The sequence below is a fragment of the Cetorhinus maximus genome, chromosome 34 (genome assembly GCF_964194155.1).
Source record: "Cetorhinus maximus chromosome 34, sCetMax3.hap1.1, whole genome shotgun sequence".
Taxonomy (NCBI): domain Eukaryota; kingdom Metazoa; phylum Chordata; class Chondrichthyes; order Lamniformes; family Cetorhinidae; genus Cetorhinus; species Cetorhinus maximus.
In genome coordinates, this window is record NC_135912.1 from 3,614,841 (window position 1) to 3,635,803 (window position 20,963).

At 51.6% G+C, this 20,963-nt stretch overlaps 2 protein-coding genes across 3 annotated transcripts in view; one reads left to right on the top strand and one right to left on the bottom strand.

The window, feature by feature from the left end:
- LOC144671810 (amine oxidase [flavin-containing] B-like) overlaps positions 1-14,505 on the top strand; it is a 39,681-nt gene extending 25,176 nt beyond the window's left edge. The window contains exons 7-13 of one of the 2 annotated variants that reach the window (XM_078533857.1): positions 2,319-2,471; positions 4,460-4,619; positions 5,671-5,815; positions 8,277-8,334; positions 10,862-10,959; positions 12,418-12,529; positions 13,934-14,505. In XM_078533857.1, the coding sequence (XP_078389983.1) occupies positions 2,319-2,471; positions 4,460-4,619; positions 5,671-5,815; positions 8,277-8,334; positions 10,862-10,959; positions 12,418-12,529; positions 13,934-14,128 (921 nt within the window). In that variant the 3' untranslated portion in view covers positions 14,129-14,505. The remainder of the gene's footprint in view (positions 1-2,318; positions 2,472-4,459; positions 4,620-5,670; positions 5,816-8,276; positions 8,335-10,861; positions 10,960-12,417; positions 12,530-13,933) is intronic. The other variant, XM_078533856.1, reaches the window with a different exon arrangement.
- Positions 14,506-18,026: 3,521 nt separating this feature from the next.
- LOC144671832 (uncharacterized) overlaps positions 18,027-20,963 on the bottom strand; it is an 8,262-nt gene continuing 5,325 nt past the window's right edge. Inside the window, exon 3 of the mRNA XM_078533886.1 lies at positions 18,027-18,297. Coding sequence (XP_078390012.1) covers positions 18,233-18,297 — 65 coding nt within the window. The 3' untranslated portion in view covers positions 18,027-18,232. The remainder of the gene's footprint in view (positions 18,298-20,963) is intronic.

Below are 20,963 nucleotides of genomic sequence, written 5' to 3' on the forward strand. Positions count from 1 at the left end.
CGCTCCCACAAGGGGAACCATCCTCTCAGCATCCATGCTGTCAAGCCCCCTTGGTAATGGTGGTAACCTGGCGGTAACCCAGCAGCCAATTTGTGCACAGCAAGACCCCACGAACAGCAAGATGATAACTGACCAAATAACCCGTTTTAGTGATGTTGGCTATTGGCCGGGACTCCCCATTTTCGAGCAGTGCCTGAGGAATTTTCCACACGCAAAGGGCAGATGGGACTTTAGCTTGTCTCGCCCAAACGACGGCACCTTCGACAATGCAGCACTCCCTCAGTCCTGCACCGTGAGCGACAGCCTGGATTTTGCATTCAGGTCTCTGGAGTGGGACATGAACCCACAACCTTCTGTCTCTGAGGCAAGTATGCAACCCACTGAGCCACAGCTTAAAAGGCACCCCTTGTGTTAAATTGAGTGCAGTGACTCTTCGCAACATATTACATGTAGAAGCAACTCTGCTAATTTCAGCGTGAACTGTTTAACTGGTTATATCACTCACAGTTCAGTTGACATGACAAACCCTTAGTGCTGCAGAGCACTCATGCATTGCCATTGGAAACAGTGGGAATATCACTGGGCTGGTAACCTGGAGGTGGAAACTAGCTGGTTCTAAATCCCATTGCAGGGACTGGTGGAGTATAAATTCAATTAACAAAATTTGGAATTGAAGCTACCATTGATTGCTGTAAAAAAACCCATCTGGTTCACTAATGTCCGTACCTGCACTGGCCTACATGTGACCCCAGACCCACAGCAACATCGTTGACTCTTAACTTCCTTCTGAAATGGTGTGGAAAGCCATGCAGTTCAAGGGCAATTAGGGATGGGTAACAAATGCTGGCCTTACCCATGTCCCATGAAAGAATAAGTGTAAAAAAAAAGTCTGGAAGAAACAGTTGAAAATGATAGGTAGACTAGGTGCAAGGACTTCACAGACCTAAAAATGGGTAACTGGAACTTCATTATTAGTCTGTGTCAAACCAACTTATGCATTTTAATGCACACAGTTGGCACTGACACTGTGCATGTGCAGGAAGTGCTCCCCCTAGTGTTCCAGCACAAATAAACTCAGCCGAAGGTATTTGATAAGGTCAATAGAGAGAAACTATTTCCTCTGGTTGCGGGGGAAGCCTAGAATAAGGGGGGAAGAACCAGCCCGCGCTTGCAAAACCCAAAACAACGTGTGTACTGTTAGATGTTATTTCGCAATTGGACAGCACTTGCTGAACAACCCTGAATGCTCTCATAGCTACCCTAGCAACCAATTCAAGAAAACCAGTCAAGCCCATAACTTGGCTCATTTACACTGGCTAGAGGTGACATACATTCATACACAGGGACCCATTCTCTGCAAACAGAAGGAACATGTTCAAGCCTTGCGCCTTTTTTGAATTGCCCGATAGCTTGGGGAGCCGATAGGCCCCTGTTGTTTTCTCCATGGCAACAACCCAGCCAATCAGAGTCAACTTGCCAACACATCAGCACCCTTTTGTCCTGTAGTATAAATTGTGGTGATCGTTTTGAAATTTGGCATTCTTGCATTTGTCCTGATGAGTGTAAGATAAAAAGCTTCAGCAACATGTCTCTCTTTTCAGCAATATTCAACCTTAAAAGTAGAACCAGGCTATTCAGGGGCGATGTGCGGAAGCACTTCCTCACACAAAGGGGAGTGGGAATCTTATCTTCCCCCCCAAAAAAAATCTACTGAAGCTGGGAATCATAGAATGGTTACAGCACAGAAGGAGGCCATTCGGCCCATCGTGCTGGCACTCTGCAAGGGCAATTCAGCTCGCCCCACACACACCCCCGCCATTTCCCCGCAGCTCCGCAGGTGTTTTTTTACTTCTCTTCAGCTAACTATCCAACTCCCTTGCGAAAGCCACGATTGAACAACCAGGGTTGTTCAGCAAGTGCTGTCCAATTGCAAAATAACGTTTACCTCACCTCCGCCGCACTCTCAGGCGGTGCATTTCCAGATCCGAAACTCTCGCAGCGCCTAAAAAAAAAGGTTTTCCTCACGTGGCCTTTGGCTGTTTGGCCAATCGCCTTCAATCTGTGCCCTCTGACCCTTGACCTTTCAAACAATGGGGTCAGTCAAAAGCCTCTAACTTTAGATTCTTGTCGAGTTAGGGGGCTGAAGGGTTACGGAGCCAAGGTGGCTTGGCGGAGTCAAGATACGGATTGTCGAAAATCTCATTGGGTGGCGGAGCAGGTTCGATGGACCGAATGGCCTCCTTCTGCTCCTCTGTTGCACTCTGACTTGGCAGTGACACTTCACCCCCTCCACCCACCCTCTTCGTTTGATCTTGCAGGAGCGGAAGTTCGTCGGAGGAGCGCAGATGATCAGCGAGAGGTTGGCCGAGCGGATCGGGAGGGACAGGGTCCGATTGAAGTCGCCGGCGGTCAGAGTGGAGCAGGAGGCCGAAGGTGTCACCATCACCAGCGATGGGGGCGAGACGTTCAAGGTGAGAAGAGACTGGGGGCTGTTGGAAGGCGAAGAAATCACACCAGCTCCCTTAAACTAACCACCCCCCAACCCAACCCAACTCCAGGTCCAACACAGCAAGGCCTGGTCTGAGTTCAAGGGGAGGGGAGAGAGAGAGAGGGGGAGAGAGAGTCAGGGGTGAGGGAGGGAGGGGCAGGAGGGAATGAAGAAGGATGAGAGCGGAGGAGGAAGAGATTGGGGGTGGAGGTAAAGGGAGGGGGAGGAGGAGAGCGGACGGAAGAGAGGAGGGTGGGATGTGGAGGAGGAGATGGTGGGGGAGGGAAGAATGGGGAAAGAGAATGATGATAGGTGGGAAAGGGTGGAGGGGTGGGGAGGAAGTAGGAAGAGTGGTGGAGGGATAGCGGAAGTTGTAATGGAGTCCCGAGTAGATTGAGTGGCCCATCTTGGTTATACTGCTAGAGGGACAGGATGGGCAGGGAGCAGAGTGAGGGACTGTTCCAATGGGCCTTCTCATGGCTGCTTCAGAGCTACTTCAACAAAGGCCTGAGATTCAAACACACACCTACCCTCTCTAAAACACAGCAACACAGGTACAAGACAAGCTCACTGACAACAGGGGAATGGGAAGGAGCAGAGATTCAGAATCATCCCAACATCTATTAATTTTCTGTGAATTAGAGACTTCAATCATTTTCCTATTTCATCTTGGTGATTTGACATTCAAGACACCAACCCTGAAAGCATCAGGGAGCTACACTGACATCAGTAGAGATACAGTCAGTAATACAGGGCGCTGGGGGGAGAGGGGTTACTGAGTGACAGTGTGCGGGAGCTGGATTAACATCAGTACAGATACAGTCAGTAACACAGGGCGCTGGGGGAGAGGGGTTACTGAGTGACAGTGTGAGGGAGCTGGATTAACATCAGTAGAGATACAGTCAGTAACACAGGGCGCTGGGGGGAGAGGGGTTACTGAGTGACAGTGTGAGGGAGATACATTAACATCAGTAGAGATACAGTCAGTAACACAGGGCGCTGGGGGGTGAGGGGTTACTGAGTGACAGTGTGAGGGAGCTGGATTAACATCAGTAGAGATACAGTCAGTAACACAGGGCGCTGGGGGGAGAGGGGTTACTGAGTGACAGTGTGAGGGAGCTGGATTAACATCAGTAGAGATACAGTCAGTAACACAGAGCGCTGGGGGGAGAGGGGTTACTGAGTGACCGTGTGAGGGAGCTACATTAACATCAGTAGAGATACAGTCAGTAACACAGGGCGCTGGGGGGAGAGGGGTTACTGAGTGACAGTGTGAGGGAGCTGGATTAACATCAGTAGAGATACAGTCAGTAACACAGGGTGCTGGGGGGAGAGGGGTTACTGAGTGACCGTGTGAGGGAGCTACATTAACATCAGTAGAGACACAGTCAGTAACACAGGGTGCTGGGGGAGAGGGGTTACTGAGTGACAGTGTGAGGGAGCTGGATTAACATCAGTAGAGATACAGTCAGTAACACAGGGTGCTGGGGGGAGAGGGGTTACTGAGTGACAGTGTGAGGGAGCTACATTAACATCAGTAGAGATACAGTCAGTAACACAGGGCGCTGGGGGGAGAGGGGTTACTGAGTGACAGTGTGAGGGAGCTGGATTAACATCAGTAGAGATACAGTCAGTAACACTGGGCACTGGGGGGAGTGGGGTTATTTGGCTTGTTAAAGAGATTACAACAATAATCTAAAAAAAAGTGCTTACTTTCTATATATCGATCTGAGAAGTCATTCTTTCTTAAAAGGGCCGACAAGGTGGGCCCCATCAGCAATCTGCCTCACAATGAGTGAAACATCAGGAGTTTATTTTGGGAGCAGAGTTTCCGAGGCTTTGCAGATGTGTTGGGTCAACCTAAATTTGTGTTCGCGTCCCACTGTGTTCTGTTTCTCTGACATTGTTTCACCTCTGCGCTCCATCCACTCCCTCCACTCCCTACCCCCAACCTCCTTCCTGCCCTCCTAGGGGCTGTTTGCCATCTCAGCCGTGCCACATGCCATCCTGCAAAAGATCCACTTCTGCCCACCGCTGCCCGCCTTGAAGAACCAGCTGATCCAACGGATGCCCATGGGATCGATCATCAAAACGGTCACCTTCTACCACAGAGCTTTCTGGAAAGAGAGAGGTAAGCCACCTGGAGAAACGTGTACAGGGTCGGCCTCCTGAACCTCGTCGAAGGGTAGACTGGGAACCCCCCCCACCCCGGGCTGAATCCTGGGAAGAGTGGCCGCCCTATGAGAAGAGATTGAGCAAAGTGGGGCCCACGCGCTCTGGAGTTTGTAAGAACGAGAGGCGATTTCGTTGAAGCGGTTAAAATTTGTCGAGGGCAGCGTGAGAGGGTGTTCCCACCCGGTCAGACCCTCCAAAACGAGGGGTCACAGTCTCAGGATAGAGGGTCAACAGTTTCCGGCTGAGATGAGGAGGAATGTCTTCACTCGGAGGGGACTGAAGTTCGGAGTTCTCCGCCCCAGTGAGTTTTGGATGCTACATCGTTGAGTATAGTCAAGACTGTTAGATTTTTGGCTACTAAGGGAGGTAATAGGTCTTGTGGCTTGGAGGATAGTGTCCCTGCCTCTGAGCCGGGACCTCTGGGATCGAGTCCCACCCCAGGACTTTATGGCCACAAAGAAGGCGCGGTCATAATCTGGCCAAACAGGTTGAGTATCAATTGTAAATCCTCCTGTCAGACACCAATGGCAGGTGGTAAGAATGGGAGAGATTCCTGGTCAGCCGTGTGATGGAAAGTAAGTTGGAGCCTTGACCATTACTACCCATAGCTCCAGGCTACAGCGTGCATGTAAAAGCCTATGTTGCCATGCCAACCTGGACTCCGTGAACAAACTGTAACACGGGGGGGGGATCGAGCGAGGAAAGTGGAATTGAGGTAGATCGGCCACGACTGTACTGAATAGCAGAGCAGGCTCACAAAGGGCCGAATGGCCTTACTTCTGTCGCCCGGGGCAACAGGGCTGAGCAACCCCATGATTGAACTTTCAACTCCAGCATAGCGTAAGCGATGTCAAAGGTGTTATCTTCAATATGCTGGGGGGGAGGAGGTGTTGGATCATCTGCTCGTTTTTGTTGTTTGACTTGGGTTGACCTCCTCTGTCCCTCCTTCCTTCACCCGACCTCACCCCCTTACCCACCCACCCCCCCCCCCCCCTCACCCCCGACAGGTTTCAGTGGCTGTTCCATGTCCGATACCGGGCCCGTTGACTTCAGCATCGATGACACAAAGCCTGATGGGAGCCACCCAGCCCTCATGGGGTTCATCCAGGCGGACACGGCGCGGAGAATGAGTCTGGACACCCTCGAGCGCAGGTCGGGTCGAATTGCGGTGACCAACTGGGTGATGTGGAAGGGGCGAAAGGTCTTGAGCAGAAACCAACAGATGTTGGGATGCTCCACGATGTGGCTGGGAGAGGATGGTTGGGTTGGCACAGCTGCCTACGGGAGCTGGTAGCATAGTGGTTATGTCACTGCACTAGTCAACCAAGGAGACCTGGTCCTCATGAGCTGAAGGAATGAGTTCAAGTCCCACCAGAGCAGCCGGGAGGAATAGCAATTCAACTAATTGATAAAGCTGGAATTAACAGATAAAAACTGGAGTTAGTAATCATGACCATGTAACGATTGGGTTGTCATAGAAACCCATCTGGTTCACTTATGTCCTTTAGGGAAGGAAATCTGCTGTCCTGACCTATATGTAGAGGTAAGGGTGTCCAAGGCCAAACTGCACAAGGGCCAACACAATTGAAAAGAGGCTGTGGGAAGTCTAGATAGAGGAAGGAACATGGTGGCAAGCATGAGGTTTGAAAAATGCTTAGAGAGGAGGAGGAGGAGGGGAAAGCGGAGGGAGGGAGTTTCTCAGTTTCTATTGCGATCCTGGGAAAATGAGGAGAAGTTTCCAATAGGATCGCGAACCTTTGGAATTCTCTACCCCCCCCACCCCCCCACCCCCCGCCCGAGGGCTGTGAATGTTCAGACGTTGAGTATATTCAAGGCTGTGATCAAGAGGCCTACTGCAGGATTTGAGAGATATGGGGATAATGCAGGCTTGTGGAGTTGGGATAGAAGATCAGTCATAGTCTTTGTGAATGGGTTAGTAGGCCCACAGGGGCTGAATAGCCTCCCCCCCAGCTCCTATTTCTTATGAAGGGATGAGTTCAGGGTGGACATAGTGCGAGGAATCCAGGTTTTAACACAGGGACGAGGAAGCAAAGGGTTAGTTGGAACTCAGGAGGAACATGTGAGGAAAGTTAAGGGAAACAGTGCTAATAAAAAAGTGATGACAGAGGGAGAGATGCAGAGATGAGCTGGTGATGGGAATAACTTCAGTGGTGGGCAAGATTCTAGAAACAATTATTCGGGAAAGAATTAGTAGTCACTTGGAAAAATATGGGTTGATGAGGAAGGATTTCTAAAGGGGAAATGGTGTTTGACTAACTTGCTGGAGTTTTTTGAAGAGGTAACAGAAAAGGTCGATGAGGGTAATGCTGTTGATGTGGTGTACCTGGACTTCCAAAAGGCATTTGATACCGTGCCACACAACAGGCTTGTGAGAAAAGTTATAGCTCACGCAATAAAAGGGACAGTAGCAACATGGATACAAAATTGGCTAAAAAATAGGAAGTAATGGTCAATGGATATTTTTTGGGCTGGAGGAAGGTTTGTAGTTGAATTCCCCAGGGGTCGGTATTGGGACCCTTGCTCTTCCTGATATATATCAATGATCTGGATCTTGCTGTGTAGGGGACAATTTCAAAGTTTGCGGATGATATGAAGCTTGGGAGTGTTGTGAACTGTGAGGAGGACAGTGTGGAACTTGAAGAGGACATAGACAAGTTGGTGGGGTGGGCAGATAGGTGGCAGATGAAGTTCAATGTGGAGAAGTGTGAGGTGATGCATTTTGGAGGAAGAACATGGACAGACAATATAAAATAAGGGGTGGAGTTTTGAAGGGGATGCAGGAGCAGAGGGACCTGGGTGTTTATGTGCATAGATCATTGAAGGTGGCAGGACAGGTGGAGAGAGCAGTTAATAGTATCCTGGGCTTTATTAATAGGGGCATAGAGTACAAGAGCAGGGAGGTTCTGCTGAATTTATATAAGACCCTCATTAGGCCTCAGCTGGAATATTGTGTACAGTTCTGGACACCACATTATAGGAAGGATGTGAACACATCGGAGAGAGTGCAGAAGAGGTTTACAAGAATGGTTCCAGGGATAAGAAACTAGATTGGAGAGGTTGGGAATGTTCTCCTTGGAGAGAGAGAGGCTAAGAGGAGATTTGATAGAGATGTTCAAAATCATGAGGACAGAGTAGATGGGGAGAAGCAGTTCCCACTCGTAAAAGGGTCAAGAACGAGAGGGCACAGATTTAAAGTGATTTGCAAAAGAAGCAAGTGTGACGTGAGAAAAAGCTTTTTCACACAATGAGTGGGTTCGGGTCTGGAATGCGCTGCCTGGGAGTGTGGTGGAGGCAGGTTCAATCGAGGCATTCAAGAGGGCATTGGATGATTATTTGAATAGAAACAATGTGCAGGGGTTCGGGGAAAAGGCAGGGCAATGGCACTAGGTCACAATGCTCATTCGGAGAGCCCGGTGCAGACATGACGGGCAGAATGGCCTCCTTCTCTGTGCCGTTAAGATTCTGTGATCCTGTGATAACGATGAGTTGTCCAGGAATTTGAAGGGAGCTGTTACCATTTGTGCGGAAATCTCAATGTTGCATTATTGTCACTGCATCAAATACTCATGTTTTTCATTCCCTTTATCACTAGGAAAGAATACGTCTGCAAACATTATGCCAAAATCTTTAAGATGAAGGAGTTTTTGGAAGTGAGTGGCACCGCCCGGCACCCCCTCCCATCACCCACCCCACCTCCCAAATTCCCGGAAAGTATTGGCCAAAGGCGGATCTTAGAGTGGAGCTGAGCCGCTGAAAAAAGACTTGGGGGGTTGATGTGTGTTTGCAGACTGGACGGACGGGTAAAGCAGGGTGTGGGGTTCGGGGGGATGGTCGGGGAGCTAGGGGTGGAGGGGTAGGAGATGGGCAAAGGCGGAGTAAGAGCTGGGAAGAGGTGGGAGGTGGGGAGTGAAGGAGAAGGAGAGGTGAGGGAGTGAAGGAGAGGTGAGGGAGTGAAGGAGAGGTGGGGGAGTGAAGGAGAGGTGGGGGAGTGAAGGAGAGATGGGGGAGTGAAGGAGAGGTGAGGGAGTGAAGGAGAGGAGAGGGAGTGAAGGAGAGGCGGGGGAGTGAAGGAGAGGTGAGGGAGTGAAGGAGAGGCGGGGGGAGTGAAGGAGAGGCGGGGGAGTGAAGGAGAGGCGGGGGAGTGAAGGAGAGGCGGGGGAGTGAAGGAGAGGCGAGGGAGTGAAGGAGAGGAGAGGGAGTGAAGGAGAGGCAGGGGAGAGAAGGAGAGGTGGGGGAGTGAAGGAGAGGTGGGGGAGAGAAGGAGAGGTGGGGGAGAGAAGGAGAGGTGAGGGAGTGAAGGAGAGGTGAGGGAGTGAAGGAGAGATGGGGGAGTGAAGGAGAGGTGGGGGAGTGAAGGAGAGGAGAGGGAGTGAAGAGAGGTGAGGGAGTGAAGGAGAGGCGGGGGGAGTGAAGGAGAGGCGGGGGAGTGAAGGAGAGGTGAGGGAGTGAAGGAGAGGTGAGGGAGTGAAGGAAAGGTGGGGGAGTGAAGGAGATGTGGGGGGAGTGAAGGAGAGGCGGAGGAGTGAAGGAGAGGTGAGGGAGTGACGGAGAGGCGGGGAGTGAAGGAGAGGCGGGGAGTGAAGGAGAGGCGGGGGGAGTGAAGGAGAGGCGGGGGAGTGAAGGAGAGGCAGGGGAATGAAGGAGAGGCGGGGGAGTGAAGGAGAGGCGGGGAGTGAAGGAGAGGCGGGGGGAGTGAAGGAGAGGCGGGGGAGTGAAGTAGAGGTGAGGGAGTGAAGGAGAGGAGAGGGAGTGAAGGAGAGGTGAGGGAGTGAAGGAGAGGAGAGGGAGTGAAGGAGAGGCAGGGGAGAGAAGGAGAGGTGAGGGAGTGAAGGAGAGGTGAGGGAGTGAAGAGAGGTGGGGGAGTGAAGGGGAGGTGAGGGAGTGAAGGAGAGGTGGGGGAGTGAAGGAGAGGTGGGGAGTGAAGGAGAGGTGGGGGAGAGAAGGAGAGGTGGGGGAGAGAAGGAGAGGTGGGGGAGTGAAGGAGAGGCGGGGGAGAGAAGGAGAGGCGGGGGAGAGAAGGAGAGGTGGGGGAGAGAAGGAGAGGTGGGGGAGTGAAGGAGAGGCGGGGGAGAGAAGGAGAGGTGGGGGAGTGAAGGAGAGGCGTGGGGGAGTGAAGGAGAGGCGTGGGGGAGTGAAGGAGAGGCGGGGGGAGTGAAGGAGAGGCGTGGGGGAGTGAAGGAGAGGCGGGGGGAGTGAAGGAGAGGTGGGGGAGTGAAGGAGAGGCGGGGGAGTGAAGTAGAGGTGAGGGAGTGAAGGAGAGGAGAGGGAGTGAAGGAGAGGTGAGGGAGTGAAGGAGAGGCGGGGGGAGTGAAGGAGAGGCGGGGGAGTGAAGGAGAGGCGGGGGAGTGAAGGAGAGGTGGGGGAGTGAAGGAGAGGTGGGGGAGTGAAGGAGAAGAGGAGGAGTAAAAGGCGAGGCGGGGGTGTGAAGGAGAGGTGGGGGAGTGAAGGAGAGGTGGGGGAGTGAAGGAGAGGTGGGGGAGTGAAGGAGAGGTGGGGGAGTGAAGGAGAGGCGGGGGAGTGAAGGAGAGGTGGGGGAGTGAAGGAGAGGCGGGGGGAGTGAAGGAGAAGTGGAGGAGTAAAAGGCGAGGTGGGGGAGTGAAGGAGAGGTGGGGGAGTGAAGGAGAGGTGGGGGAGTGAAGGAGAAGTGAGGGAGTGAAGGAGAGGTGGGGGAGTGAAGGAGAGGCAGAGGAGTAAAAGGCGAGGTAAGGGAGTGAAGGAGAGATGGGGGAGTGAAGGAGAGGTGGAGGAGTATAAGGCGAGGCAGGGGAGTGAAGGAGAGGCAGGGGAGTGAAGGAGAGGCGGGGGAGTGAAGGAGAGGTGGGGGAGTGAAGGAGAGGCGGAGGAGTAAAAGGCGAGGTAAGGGAGTGAAGGAGAGGCGGGGGAGTGAAGGAGAGGTGGGGGAGTGAAGGAGAGGCGGAGGAGTAAAAGGCGAGGTAAGGGAGTGAAGGAGAGGTGGGGGAGTGAAGCCTGATTCGAGACCGGTGAATGAGTCTGGGAGGTGGTGGATGTGACGTTTAGGAGATGGTTAGAAGATGAAGAAAGTCTTTCTCCATTGGATGGCGAGGAGCACCACTGCCCCCACCCACCGCACATTTTCTAAGTGATTTGAAGGTGTCTGTTGGATGGTCCTGTAACTAATTTGCCCTCATTCACCCAAATCTCTCCCTTTCCCTTCAGCCTAAAGACTACGTTGAGATGAATTGGATGGAGGAGACCTACTCTGGGGGATGTTACTCAAGCTCTTTCGGTCCGGGGGTCCTCACATCCTTTGGAGAGTGAGTTCAACCAAGACAAGACCCAATGTCCCAACCCCCTCATCCCTAAATTGGACTCTTACCTGAATATATATCTGATTGGACAGCACTCACTGAACAATCCTGAGTGCGCTAATGGCTACACTAACGACCAATTTGAAATAACCAGTCGAGCTCCTAAAGTGGCTCATTTACACTTGCTAGAAGTGACATACATTCATACACAGGGACCCGTTCTCTGCAAACAAAAAGAATATGTTCAAGCCTTGCATCTTTTTTGAATAACCCAGGAGCTTGGGGGGCCCATAGCTCCCCCAATACTTTCTCCATAGCAATTCCTTGGCCAATCAACCAGAAGCCTTTTCTCCTTTAGTATAAATTGCTGCGAGCCTTTGAAATTTGGCATTCTTGCATTTGTCCTGATGAGCGCAAGATGAAAATTTTCGACAACAATGTCTCTCTTTTCAGCGATACTCCTGCCTCTTTGAATCATTTTCCGTTGTCTTAATCACCAGCTGCTGTAAAGACATGGAATAGAGAATTAGATAAATGCTGAGGCTTGAGAGAGTGTCTGGTGGGGGTCGGGGGGTAGACTTTCCACAGGGGAGGAGTCCGGCCTCCATAACCTCGGCAGAAGCGGACCCTCTCTGTGGACAACTGGGAGAAGCCCCCAACCCCTTGGGCATTCACAATGCCCTGGACCTTCCCCATGTGCGCACACCGGATCACAAGCACTAGGGAGACGATGGCGGAGTGGTAATGTCACTAGGCCAGTAACCCAGAGGCCCAGGCTACTACCCTGGGGACATGGGTTTAAATCCCCCTGCGGCAGCGAGTGGAACTTGGATTCCGTTTTAAAAACCTGGAATCCAAAGATGGCCTCACTAATGATGCCCCTGAGGATTGTTGTTTAAAAACTCATCCGGTCCACTACTGTTCTTTAGGGAACAAACTCTAACTGTCCTGACCTGGTCTGATCCGAACTACACATGACTCCAGACCCCACAGCGAGGTTGTCGACTCTTAACTGCCCCCTAATAGGGGCCCAGCAAACCACTCAGTTCAAGGGCAGTTTTGCGATGGGCACAAACGTTGGCCGGCCTTGCCAGTGACTCCCACATCCCCATAAAAAGAATTCTAAAAGTTCTGGGATGACCCTACCCCCCCCACTTCTCAGGCCGGGAAAGTAGAGAGAGAGAGAGAGAGAGAGGCCAGTCAAAGCCCGAAAACAACTACGCATTGTATCTAGGACCATTATTCATTGAGTCACAGAGGGAGCTACACACACACAGATAAAAAAATCATCTCCCATTTTGCTTCAACATTCACTATTGTATGAGCTCATGTCAGGCTCAATGTGTTCAACCACACTCAGGTTAAGTGAACTGATGCTGGTTAGCTTCTCACTAACTTTTTAGTTTTTTTTTTGCTGCTTGACTCACGCCCGACTCTGTTGCTCACCCCCACACCCCCCTCTAGGGCGCTACGCCAACCTGTCGACAGGGTCCATTTTGCTGGGACGGAGCTGGCCAATGAGTGGGCTGGATACATGGATGGCGCGGTGCAGGCGGGTGAGAGGGCAGCTCGTGAGGTGAGAGTGGGACCTCTTCCGGGTTATGGGTGTAAAGGGTCTTTGGGGTGGGGTGGGGGGGTGGGGGGTGAGGGGTGGCTGGGGTGCAATTGGGAAGGTGGATGTGATTGTCCAATCACTGATGGTTTGAGGTGGTGAGTGATCGTCCAATCCCCGACGGGATTGAGGTGATGTGTTACTGTCCAATCACTGATGGCTTGAGATGGTGAGTGATCGTCCAATCCCTGACGGGATTGTGGTGATGTGTGACTGTCCAATCACTGATGGCTTGAGATGGTGAGTGATCGTCCAATCCCCGACGGGATTGGGGTGATGTGTGACTGTCCAATCACTGATGGCTTGAGATGGTGCGTGATCATCCAATCCCTGGTGGGTTTGGTGTGATGTGTGACTGTCCAATCACTGATGGCTTGAGATAGTGAGTGATCGTCCAATCCCCGACGGGATTGGGGTGATGTGTGACTACTGGGCCCACCACTAAGCCCCATATTTACACAGAATCACATTATGGCTACGGCACAGAAGGAGGTCATTCAGCCCATCGTGTCTGTGCTGGCTCTCCAGAGGAGCAATGCACCTAGTGTCGCTCCCCCGCCTTTTCCCCTTAGCCCTGCACATTCTTCCTTTTGCATTGTCACCTACAGGGTCAAGAGGTCCTGAGGTCAATTGTGGGGGCATTGTTGCTGCCTGGGCGTAATGGTTAAATGGGCATAAATTGGCGATTGAACTGGACACATCCACAAACAATCATAGGAGGCGGTGACATAGTGATAATGTCGCTGAACTAGTTTTGTTTTTGTTTATTTACGGGGTGCGGGCATCCCTGACTAAGCCAGCATTTATGGCCCACCCCTAATTGCCCTTGATTTGTTGGAGCCTGGAAGGTGCTGCCTGAAAGGGCGGTGGAATGAGATTCAACAGGAGCTTTCAAAAGGGGAACTCGATAAAGAAAATATTTGCTGGCGGTGGGGGAGGTAGTGGGGGAAGAGCAGGGGTCGACAGGAAAGTTGTTTCGAAACTCAGTGAATAAACCTGGAACTGGAAGATAGTGGTGGTGACCACGGCAACCGTTACCAATGGTTAAAAAAAACCCAACTGGTTCAATAATGCCCTTCAAGGAGGGAAATTAGCCATCCTTATCCGGTCTGGCCTACATGTGGTCTCCAGACCCACAGCGATGCTCTATAACTGCCCCTCTGAAATGGCCGAGTAAGCCACTCAGCTCAAGGGCAATTAGGGATGGGCAACAAAGTGCTGGCCTTGCCAGCGATGCCCGCGTCCCATGGAAGGATGAGGTTTTAAAAACTCTCCCGCCCCACCCTGAACTAAAAGACTCTTCCCAACCGCTTGGGCGAATCCCCCACCAAGACGGAACATTGGCGTTGCCTTTCTTTTTTTTGGCAGGTGCTACACAAACTCGGAAAGGCCAGGCCGGCCGAGGGCCTTCATGCCGAACTGCCGCCGTCCGCCGACGTCTCGCTGGCCCCGGCGGAGACCTCCTGGCTTTCGGGCGCGCTGCCCTCCGTCGACACCCTCCTCCGTTTCGGCGGGATCGCCCTTGCTGCCGGCTTGGCCTGGTTGTTCCAGTCGAGGCTCTGAGGAAGAATCACCTCGGACCCGGACCATCTGGCTCTGCCCCTTCCCGCTAAGCGCTCCCAGCATTTTCTGCTCTGGTCTGAAAGTGAAGCAGGTCACGCCATGTTTTCCATGCACGGCACCTATCACGCCCGTCGCCAATGGACTCGGAAAATTCCACCCTGTCCCTGCAAAGGAGAAATTGCAAGGGACCAGATTTCGAATTCGTAAGGTTAAATGTGCTTTGCCTGGTGTCTGTTTATAGTCTATGGGTTATTGTTGCCTTGGTGAAGATTTACCTGGGAGTGATTAATTTGGGGATTTGTTTAAAAGTTATTATGGTAGTAATTTGTAGACGTGTGTATGTGTTTAATTAATAAATGTTTAATTTAGTTTTATACAAAAAAAAAACCTCTGGAGACTCAGTGGTCTTATTCCTGAATTCAGAGCTGCATCTCAAACATACCCATTGAAAATATAGGTTATGACAGTTGTTCAAGTTTCCCTCTGGGATTTAAACAACTCAGCCTTTACCAACTGCTGTGTCATAACATCTACCCAATCATGAACTCCACTGAGTCTGCCAAGTTTCTGCATAATGTCGCCATACCAAGGCTGCACTGTCGGAAGTACCGCCTGACCTCTAGTGTGGACGTCACATATCCCCACAGCTACCATTTCAAAGGAGAGCTGGGGGGAGATGCTCTTTTCCCGTTGTCTGAAGGCAATATTTGTCCCTCAATCGAAATATCACAAAAGCAGATTATCTGGTCTTTATCACACCGCTGTTTGTGGGAGCATGCTGTGCGCAAATTGGCTGCCGCGTTTCCAACATTACGACAGGGAGGATACTTCAAAAAGTATTTCATTGGCTGTGAGGCACTTTGAGATGTAAGGGCGCTATATAAATGCATGTTGTTCTTTCTTTCGAAGATTTGACCATTTTTGCCGATACCAGTCCAGACTCTCAGTCTCGCTGCTAAATGAATCTTCTCAAGAGGCCATGAAGGGAGCTTTGTTGAAAGTCATATATAACTTGTGCACTTGGCCCATAGCTACTATCCTGCACCCCCAGCCCCTCACACTCTATTCCCTAAAGGATTCTCATTGCTGCAGTTCATGCACTCATCCTTCTTGTCACTTTAGACCCTTCTCCTAAGGGTAAACATCCTTTACAATAAGGGCAGTAAAGTTGCAAGGTTCTGCTGACTTCACACCTCACTATTAGGGAGCATAGATAAAGATGGAGACCATTCAGCCCATCCTGCCAGTGCCTGCTCTTTGAAAGAGCGATCCAATTAGCCCCACCCTCCCCCGCCGCCCTGCTCTTTCCCCACAGTCCTGCTCATTTTTTCTTTTTCAGGTATTTATCCAATTACCTTTTGAAAGTTCCTATTGAATCTCCTTCCACCACCCTTTCAGGAAGCACATTCTAGGCTGTTTAAAGTGAGCTTTACTCTGTATCTAACCCTGTGCTGTATCTGTCCTGGGAGTGTTTGATGGGGACAGTGTAGAGGGAGCTTTACTCTGTATCTAACCCTGTGCTGTACCTGTCCTGGGAGTGTTTGATGGGGACAGTGTAGAGGGAGCTTTACTCTGTATCTAACCCCGTGCTGTACCTGTCCTGGGAGTGTTTGATGGGGACAGTGTAGAGGGAGCTTTACTCTGTATCTAACCCCCGTGCTGTACCTGTCCTGGGAGTGTTTGATGGGGACAGTGTAGAGGGAGCTTTACTCTGTATCTAACCCCAGCCTGGCCTGGGAGTTTTGACACTATCTCTGATTCCGTGCTGTGTTGACTGCCCTTGCCAACTCAGTTTTAAACATTGATATTTAACAAAACGTTAAGTATACAACCAATTTAATGAAACGAGTACAAGGTGCCTTTAATTGTGCAGAACTTACGTTTGCAAAAGGAGGTCAAAGGATAAGAGAGAGAGAAAAAACCAAATTTTGTGCACTTAAATTCTTTTCCTTAGTAACCAAGGTGAAAGGTCAGAGGGCGGCACGCTACCCGGGATAAGGTCAAGGCAAACACGGAGGTCATGATCAGATGTCACAAAGCTTGTTTTTGCAAAGCCGAGAGTATGAAAGAGGGAGGGACGACACTAGGAAACGTGGTCATCCAGTTTTTAAAAAAGCTGAGAGATCGTCAAGTCGATCCAGACAGTTAACAAGTCCATCAACAGCTGGGAGACTATTAAGGAAATGCATTCTTGACCTCTGCACTTCCCAGTAGTGTGACTTATGTTTGCCTGTTTATGAGAGTGAACAGGAATCTTTCGCTGTTGGAGCACTTTGTGTTTCAAGCTACAAGGGATCTAGACAGATGGTGGCCAAGGAGTCAGAGTTGCTTTGGCAACATTCAGTATAACATACATGATGTAGTCTGGAGCTATGATTAAGGCTCCAATTTCCTTTTAATCACAGGAATCCTCTCCCACTCGCTATTGGAGGATATCAGGTTGACACACGATCTGATTGGCCACGTATACTCACTCACCTTTCTTGGTCATCAAGTCCCGAGGTGGGACTTGAACCTGGAGCTTCCAGCTCAAGGGCAGGGACACGGGACACTACCCACTGCTCCACAGGACCTCAGCTAGAAGAGGGCCCCATTCCCATTGGGTTGAGGGGTCCGTAGCTGTACTAAGGCAACTCGAGGGTAAACGTTTTCACCCACAGATTGCTGGTTGTGTGGGGGGATCTGGAACTCACTGCCGGAGAAAGTGGTCAAGACAGAAACCCTCATCGCGTGTTCAAAGACAATTGGATAGTCATTTGAAGGCGAGGGTCCAACAGCCGCAAAGTGGGGTTAACTGGGGACGGCTACTTGCTGGCCAGCAGCGATGGGCCGAATGGCACTCGCCCATACTGTAAATTTCTGTGATTCAGAAGGTTAGAGGAAGGTGTAACGGTGGCAAAGAAATGAAACAGGATAAAAGTTCAGAGTAAATAAAAGCAGAGAAGAATTTATAAATGCGAGAGAGAGAGAGAGAGAGACAGAAAGAGAGCGAGGGAGATGGAAAGAGGGAGAGAGAGAGAGACAGACAGAGAGAGAGAGACGGAAAGAGAGAGAGGGAGATGGAAAGAGAGAGAGGAAGATGGAAAGAGGGAGAGAGAGAGAGACAGAGAGAGAGAAATGGAAAGAGAGAGAGAGAGACGGAAAGAGAGAGAGGGAGATGGAAAGAGAGAGGGAGATGGAAAGAGGGAGAGAGAGACAGAGAGAGAGATGGAAAGAGAGAGCGAGAGAGACAGACAGAGAGAGATAGAAAGAGAGAGAGAGACAGAAAGGGAAAGAGGGAGATGGAAAGAGGGAGAGAGAGAGACAGACAGAGAGAAAGATGGAAAGAGAGAGAGATAGAAAGAGAGAGGGAGATGGAAAGAGAGAGAGAGACGGAAAGAGAGAGAGAGAGACGGAAGGAGAGAGAGAGAGACAGAAGGAGAGAGAGAGACAGAAGGAGAGAGAGACGGAAGGAGAGAAGGCCTTGACAATTAAAAGAGATGAACAGACCTCCAAGAGGACCGAGAGTACGTGGGGGCCAAATGCTTTGAAAGCGGCTGAACAAGCGAGTAAAAACTATCCCCATTTGTCGACACATATATAATGGCCGTTCCTTCATCGTCGCTGGGTTAAAATCCTGCAAGTCTGTTCGCCACGTGACTCCAGGAAAAGACCCACCTGACACCTTCCCAATGGGTAACCGGGAACGAGACAGACAGACTTTGACACGCCCTCATGGACGATTAAGAATAATTGAGGGGCAGAGACTACACGGGTTCGAGGCAACCTCGGCCTTCAATGACGGATTGAACTGTACTGCGGCTCATCAACCGATCAGCTCGGCTGAGAAGTTACAAGTCCCTGAGAGGGGGGGCCACGAGAAAGCAATCGCGGGGGGGAGGGCGTCTACAGGAGTCTGTCGGCAGACCCTAAAATGCACAGCAGTTTGCATGTCAACTCAGCGAAGGTCACAAGCCAAGGATGACCACCTTCTCCCCTCCCCCCACCCCCTCACACCGCTAAATCCATCTGCCCTATTCCGGTCACTGAGCAACATTTTACAGCTCGGTTAGAAAGATGTCACGACTTCATCGACATTAGAAGCAGGCGCCTGCTGGGTGGGTATCATTTAAGAACCATCGTTTCGCTCTCCCTTCCATCCTTACCAGCGTCATCTTGTAGTCTGAGGCCTGAAAGAGAAGGCCAAGATTTCAAATGTTTCATTTGTCATCCACTTACCATCGTGCTCCACTGTTGACAGTACCGGAAGGATCCCATTATCTTGTACAAGGGCTGAACAAGCTCAGTCAGTGAATATGTTTAAGGTAGAGATTGACAGATTTCCGATTCCCCATAACCCTTTACGTTATTGTTATAGTGCGGGGGGGGGAAAAGGCATTGAACTGTTCGATCAGCCATGATTGTATTGAATGGCGGAGCAGTCTCGATGGGCTGAATGGCCTTCTCCTGTTCCTGCATTCCTATGTCAGTGCTTAGAGGGAGTCCCCGGGGAGTGTGTGTCAGTATTTACAGGGGGTCCCCGAGGGGAGTGTGTCAGTATTTACAGGGGTCCCCGAGGGGAGTGTGTCAGTATGTACAGGGGCTCCTAGGGAGTGTGTCAGTATTTACAGGGGGTCCCCGGGGAGTGTGTCAGTATTTACAGGGGGTCCCCGGGGAGTGTGTCAGTATTTACAGGGGGTCCCCGGGGTGTGTGTCTGTATTTACAGGGGGGGTCCCCGGGGAGTGTGTCAGTATTTACAGGGGGTCCCCGGGGAGTGTGTCAGTGTTTACAGGGGGTCCCCGGGGAGAGTGTGTCAGTATTTACAGGGGGGTCCCCGAGGGGAGTGTGTCAGTATGTACAGGGGGTCCCCGAGGGGAGTGTGTCAGTATGTACAGGGGGTCCCCGGGGTGTGTGTCTGTATGTACAGGGGGGTTCCCGGGAATGTGTGTCAGTATTTACAGGGTGTCCCGGGGAGTGTGTCAGTATTTACAGGGGGTCTCTGGGGAGTGTGTCAGTATTTACAGGGGGTCCCCGGGGAGTGTGTGTCAGTATTTACAGGGGGTCCCCGGGGAGTGTGTGTCAGTATTTACAGGGGGGTCCCCGGGGAGTGTCAGTATTTACAGGGGGTCCCCGGGGAGTGTGTGTTAGTATTTACAGGGGGGTCCCCGGGGAGTGTCAGTATTTACAGGGGGTCCCCGGGGAGTGTGTCAGTATTTACAGGGGGTCCCGGGGAGAGTGTGTCAGTATTTACAGGGGGTCCCGGGGAGTGTGTCAGTATTTACAGGGGGGTCCCCGGGGAGTGTGTGTCAGTATTTACAGGGGGGTCCCCGGGGAGTGTGTCAGTATTTACAGGGGTCCCTGGGGAGTGTGTGTCAGTATTTACAGGGGGTCCCCGGGGAGTGTGTCAGTATTTACAGGGGGTCCCCGGGGAGTGTGTCGGTATTTACAGGGGTCCCCGGGGAGTGTGTCAGTATTTACAGGGGGAGAGAGAGAGAGAGAGAGACAGACAGACAGCAAAGGACGGAGGGGAGGAAGAGAGAGAGGGAAGGGAGGTGTGGAGAGTGATGAATGGGGAAAGGGGGACAGACAGGGGGAAGAATAAGGTGGGTGGAGGAGGGAGACACAGGGAGGGACGGGGAAGGAGTGTGAGAGAGAGAGAGAGAGAGAGAACAGGGAGAGGCACAGACAGAAGGAGAGAGATGGGTGCGACAGAGGGAGGGGAGAGACACAGAGAGAAAGGGTAGGAGGAGAGAGCGGTGGGTGGAAGAGGGGGGGCAGCCATTGAGATGGAGTATTTCACTCTCAGATGTGACCTACTGCCCCAGTCAATACCCGGTGGGTGAGACCCTGGATTCTGATACACCACTTGCCTCTCCTCCTACGAGTGCAGTAAAACACTGCGCATATAAGGAGCACCGCACTTAGTCCCACTGCAGTCGCCGCTATAGTGCTGCTGTGCGTTGCCTTAGCAGCGCCCCTTTCATCTTCCCGGGACTCCTGGTGGTCTGGGGGAGTTTTCTCCTGCAATCCAGAGAACCCAAGATGGCAGTCACCTGTCACTGGATCCGTTGCCGGGACAACTGCGCTTTCTGTAACTGCAAAACGCAAATTATCCGATCGTAGAACCTACGGGACCAGAACAACAACAACAACCTATACTCATATAGCGCCTTGTTCGCAGTGGAACGCCCCGGGGCACCTCACAGGAGCACTAGAAAACAAAACGCCCAGGAAACACTGAGCCACATAAGGGGCTGGAAGGTTCAGGTGACCAGAAAGCTCGGCCAGAGAGGTAGGTTTTTTTAACGGAGCGTCTTAAAGGAGGAAAGAGAGGTCAAGAGAGCAGGAGAGGTTTAGGGAGGGAATCCCAGAGCTCGGGGCCCAAGCCCGGCCGCCAATGGCGGAGCGATTGAACCCGGGGCGGCTTAAGAGGCCAAACGGAGATCAGGGGGTGGTGGGGCTGGAGGGGATTACAGGGATAGGGGTCGGAGAGGGGGGTGGGGTGCAGGGGCCGTGCGAGGTCACGGGGGGATTTGAAAACAAGGATGAGAATTTAAAAATCAAGACATTGTCCGGCCAGGAGCTAAGGAAGGTGGGCAAACACAGGGTTGAGAGGGGAATGGAGCTCGGTGCGGTTAAGACACTGGCAGCAGCTTTTCTGACGGCCTTAAGATTACAGAAGGGGGAATGTGGGCGACTAGCCAAGAGTTCATTGGATTGGTCGAGTCTGGAGGTAATGAAACTCTTTCGAGTTATCAACAGTCACAGATTGCAACTCTTTCGAGTACAATCACAGTTCTTGGTTTCCGGGAGTGGGACATGAACCCACAACCCTCTGATTCAAAGGCGAGGAGT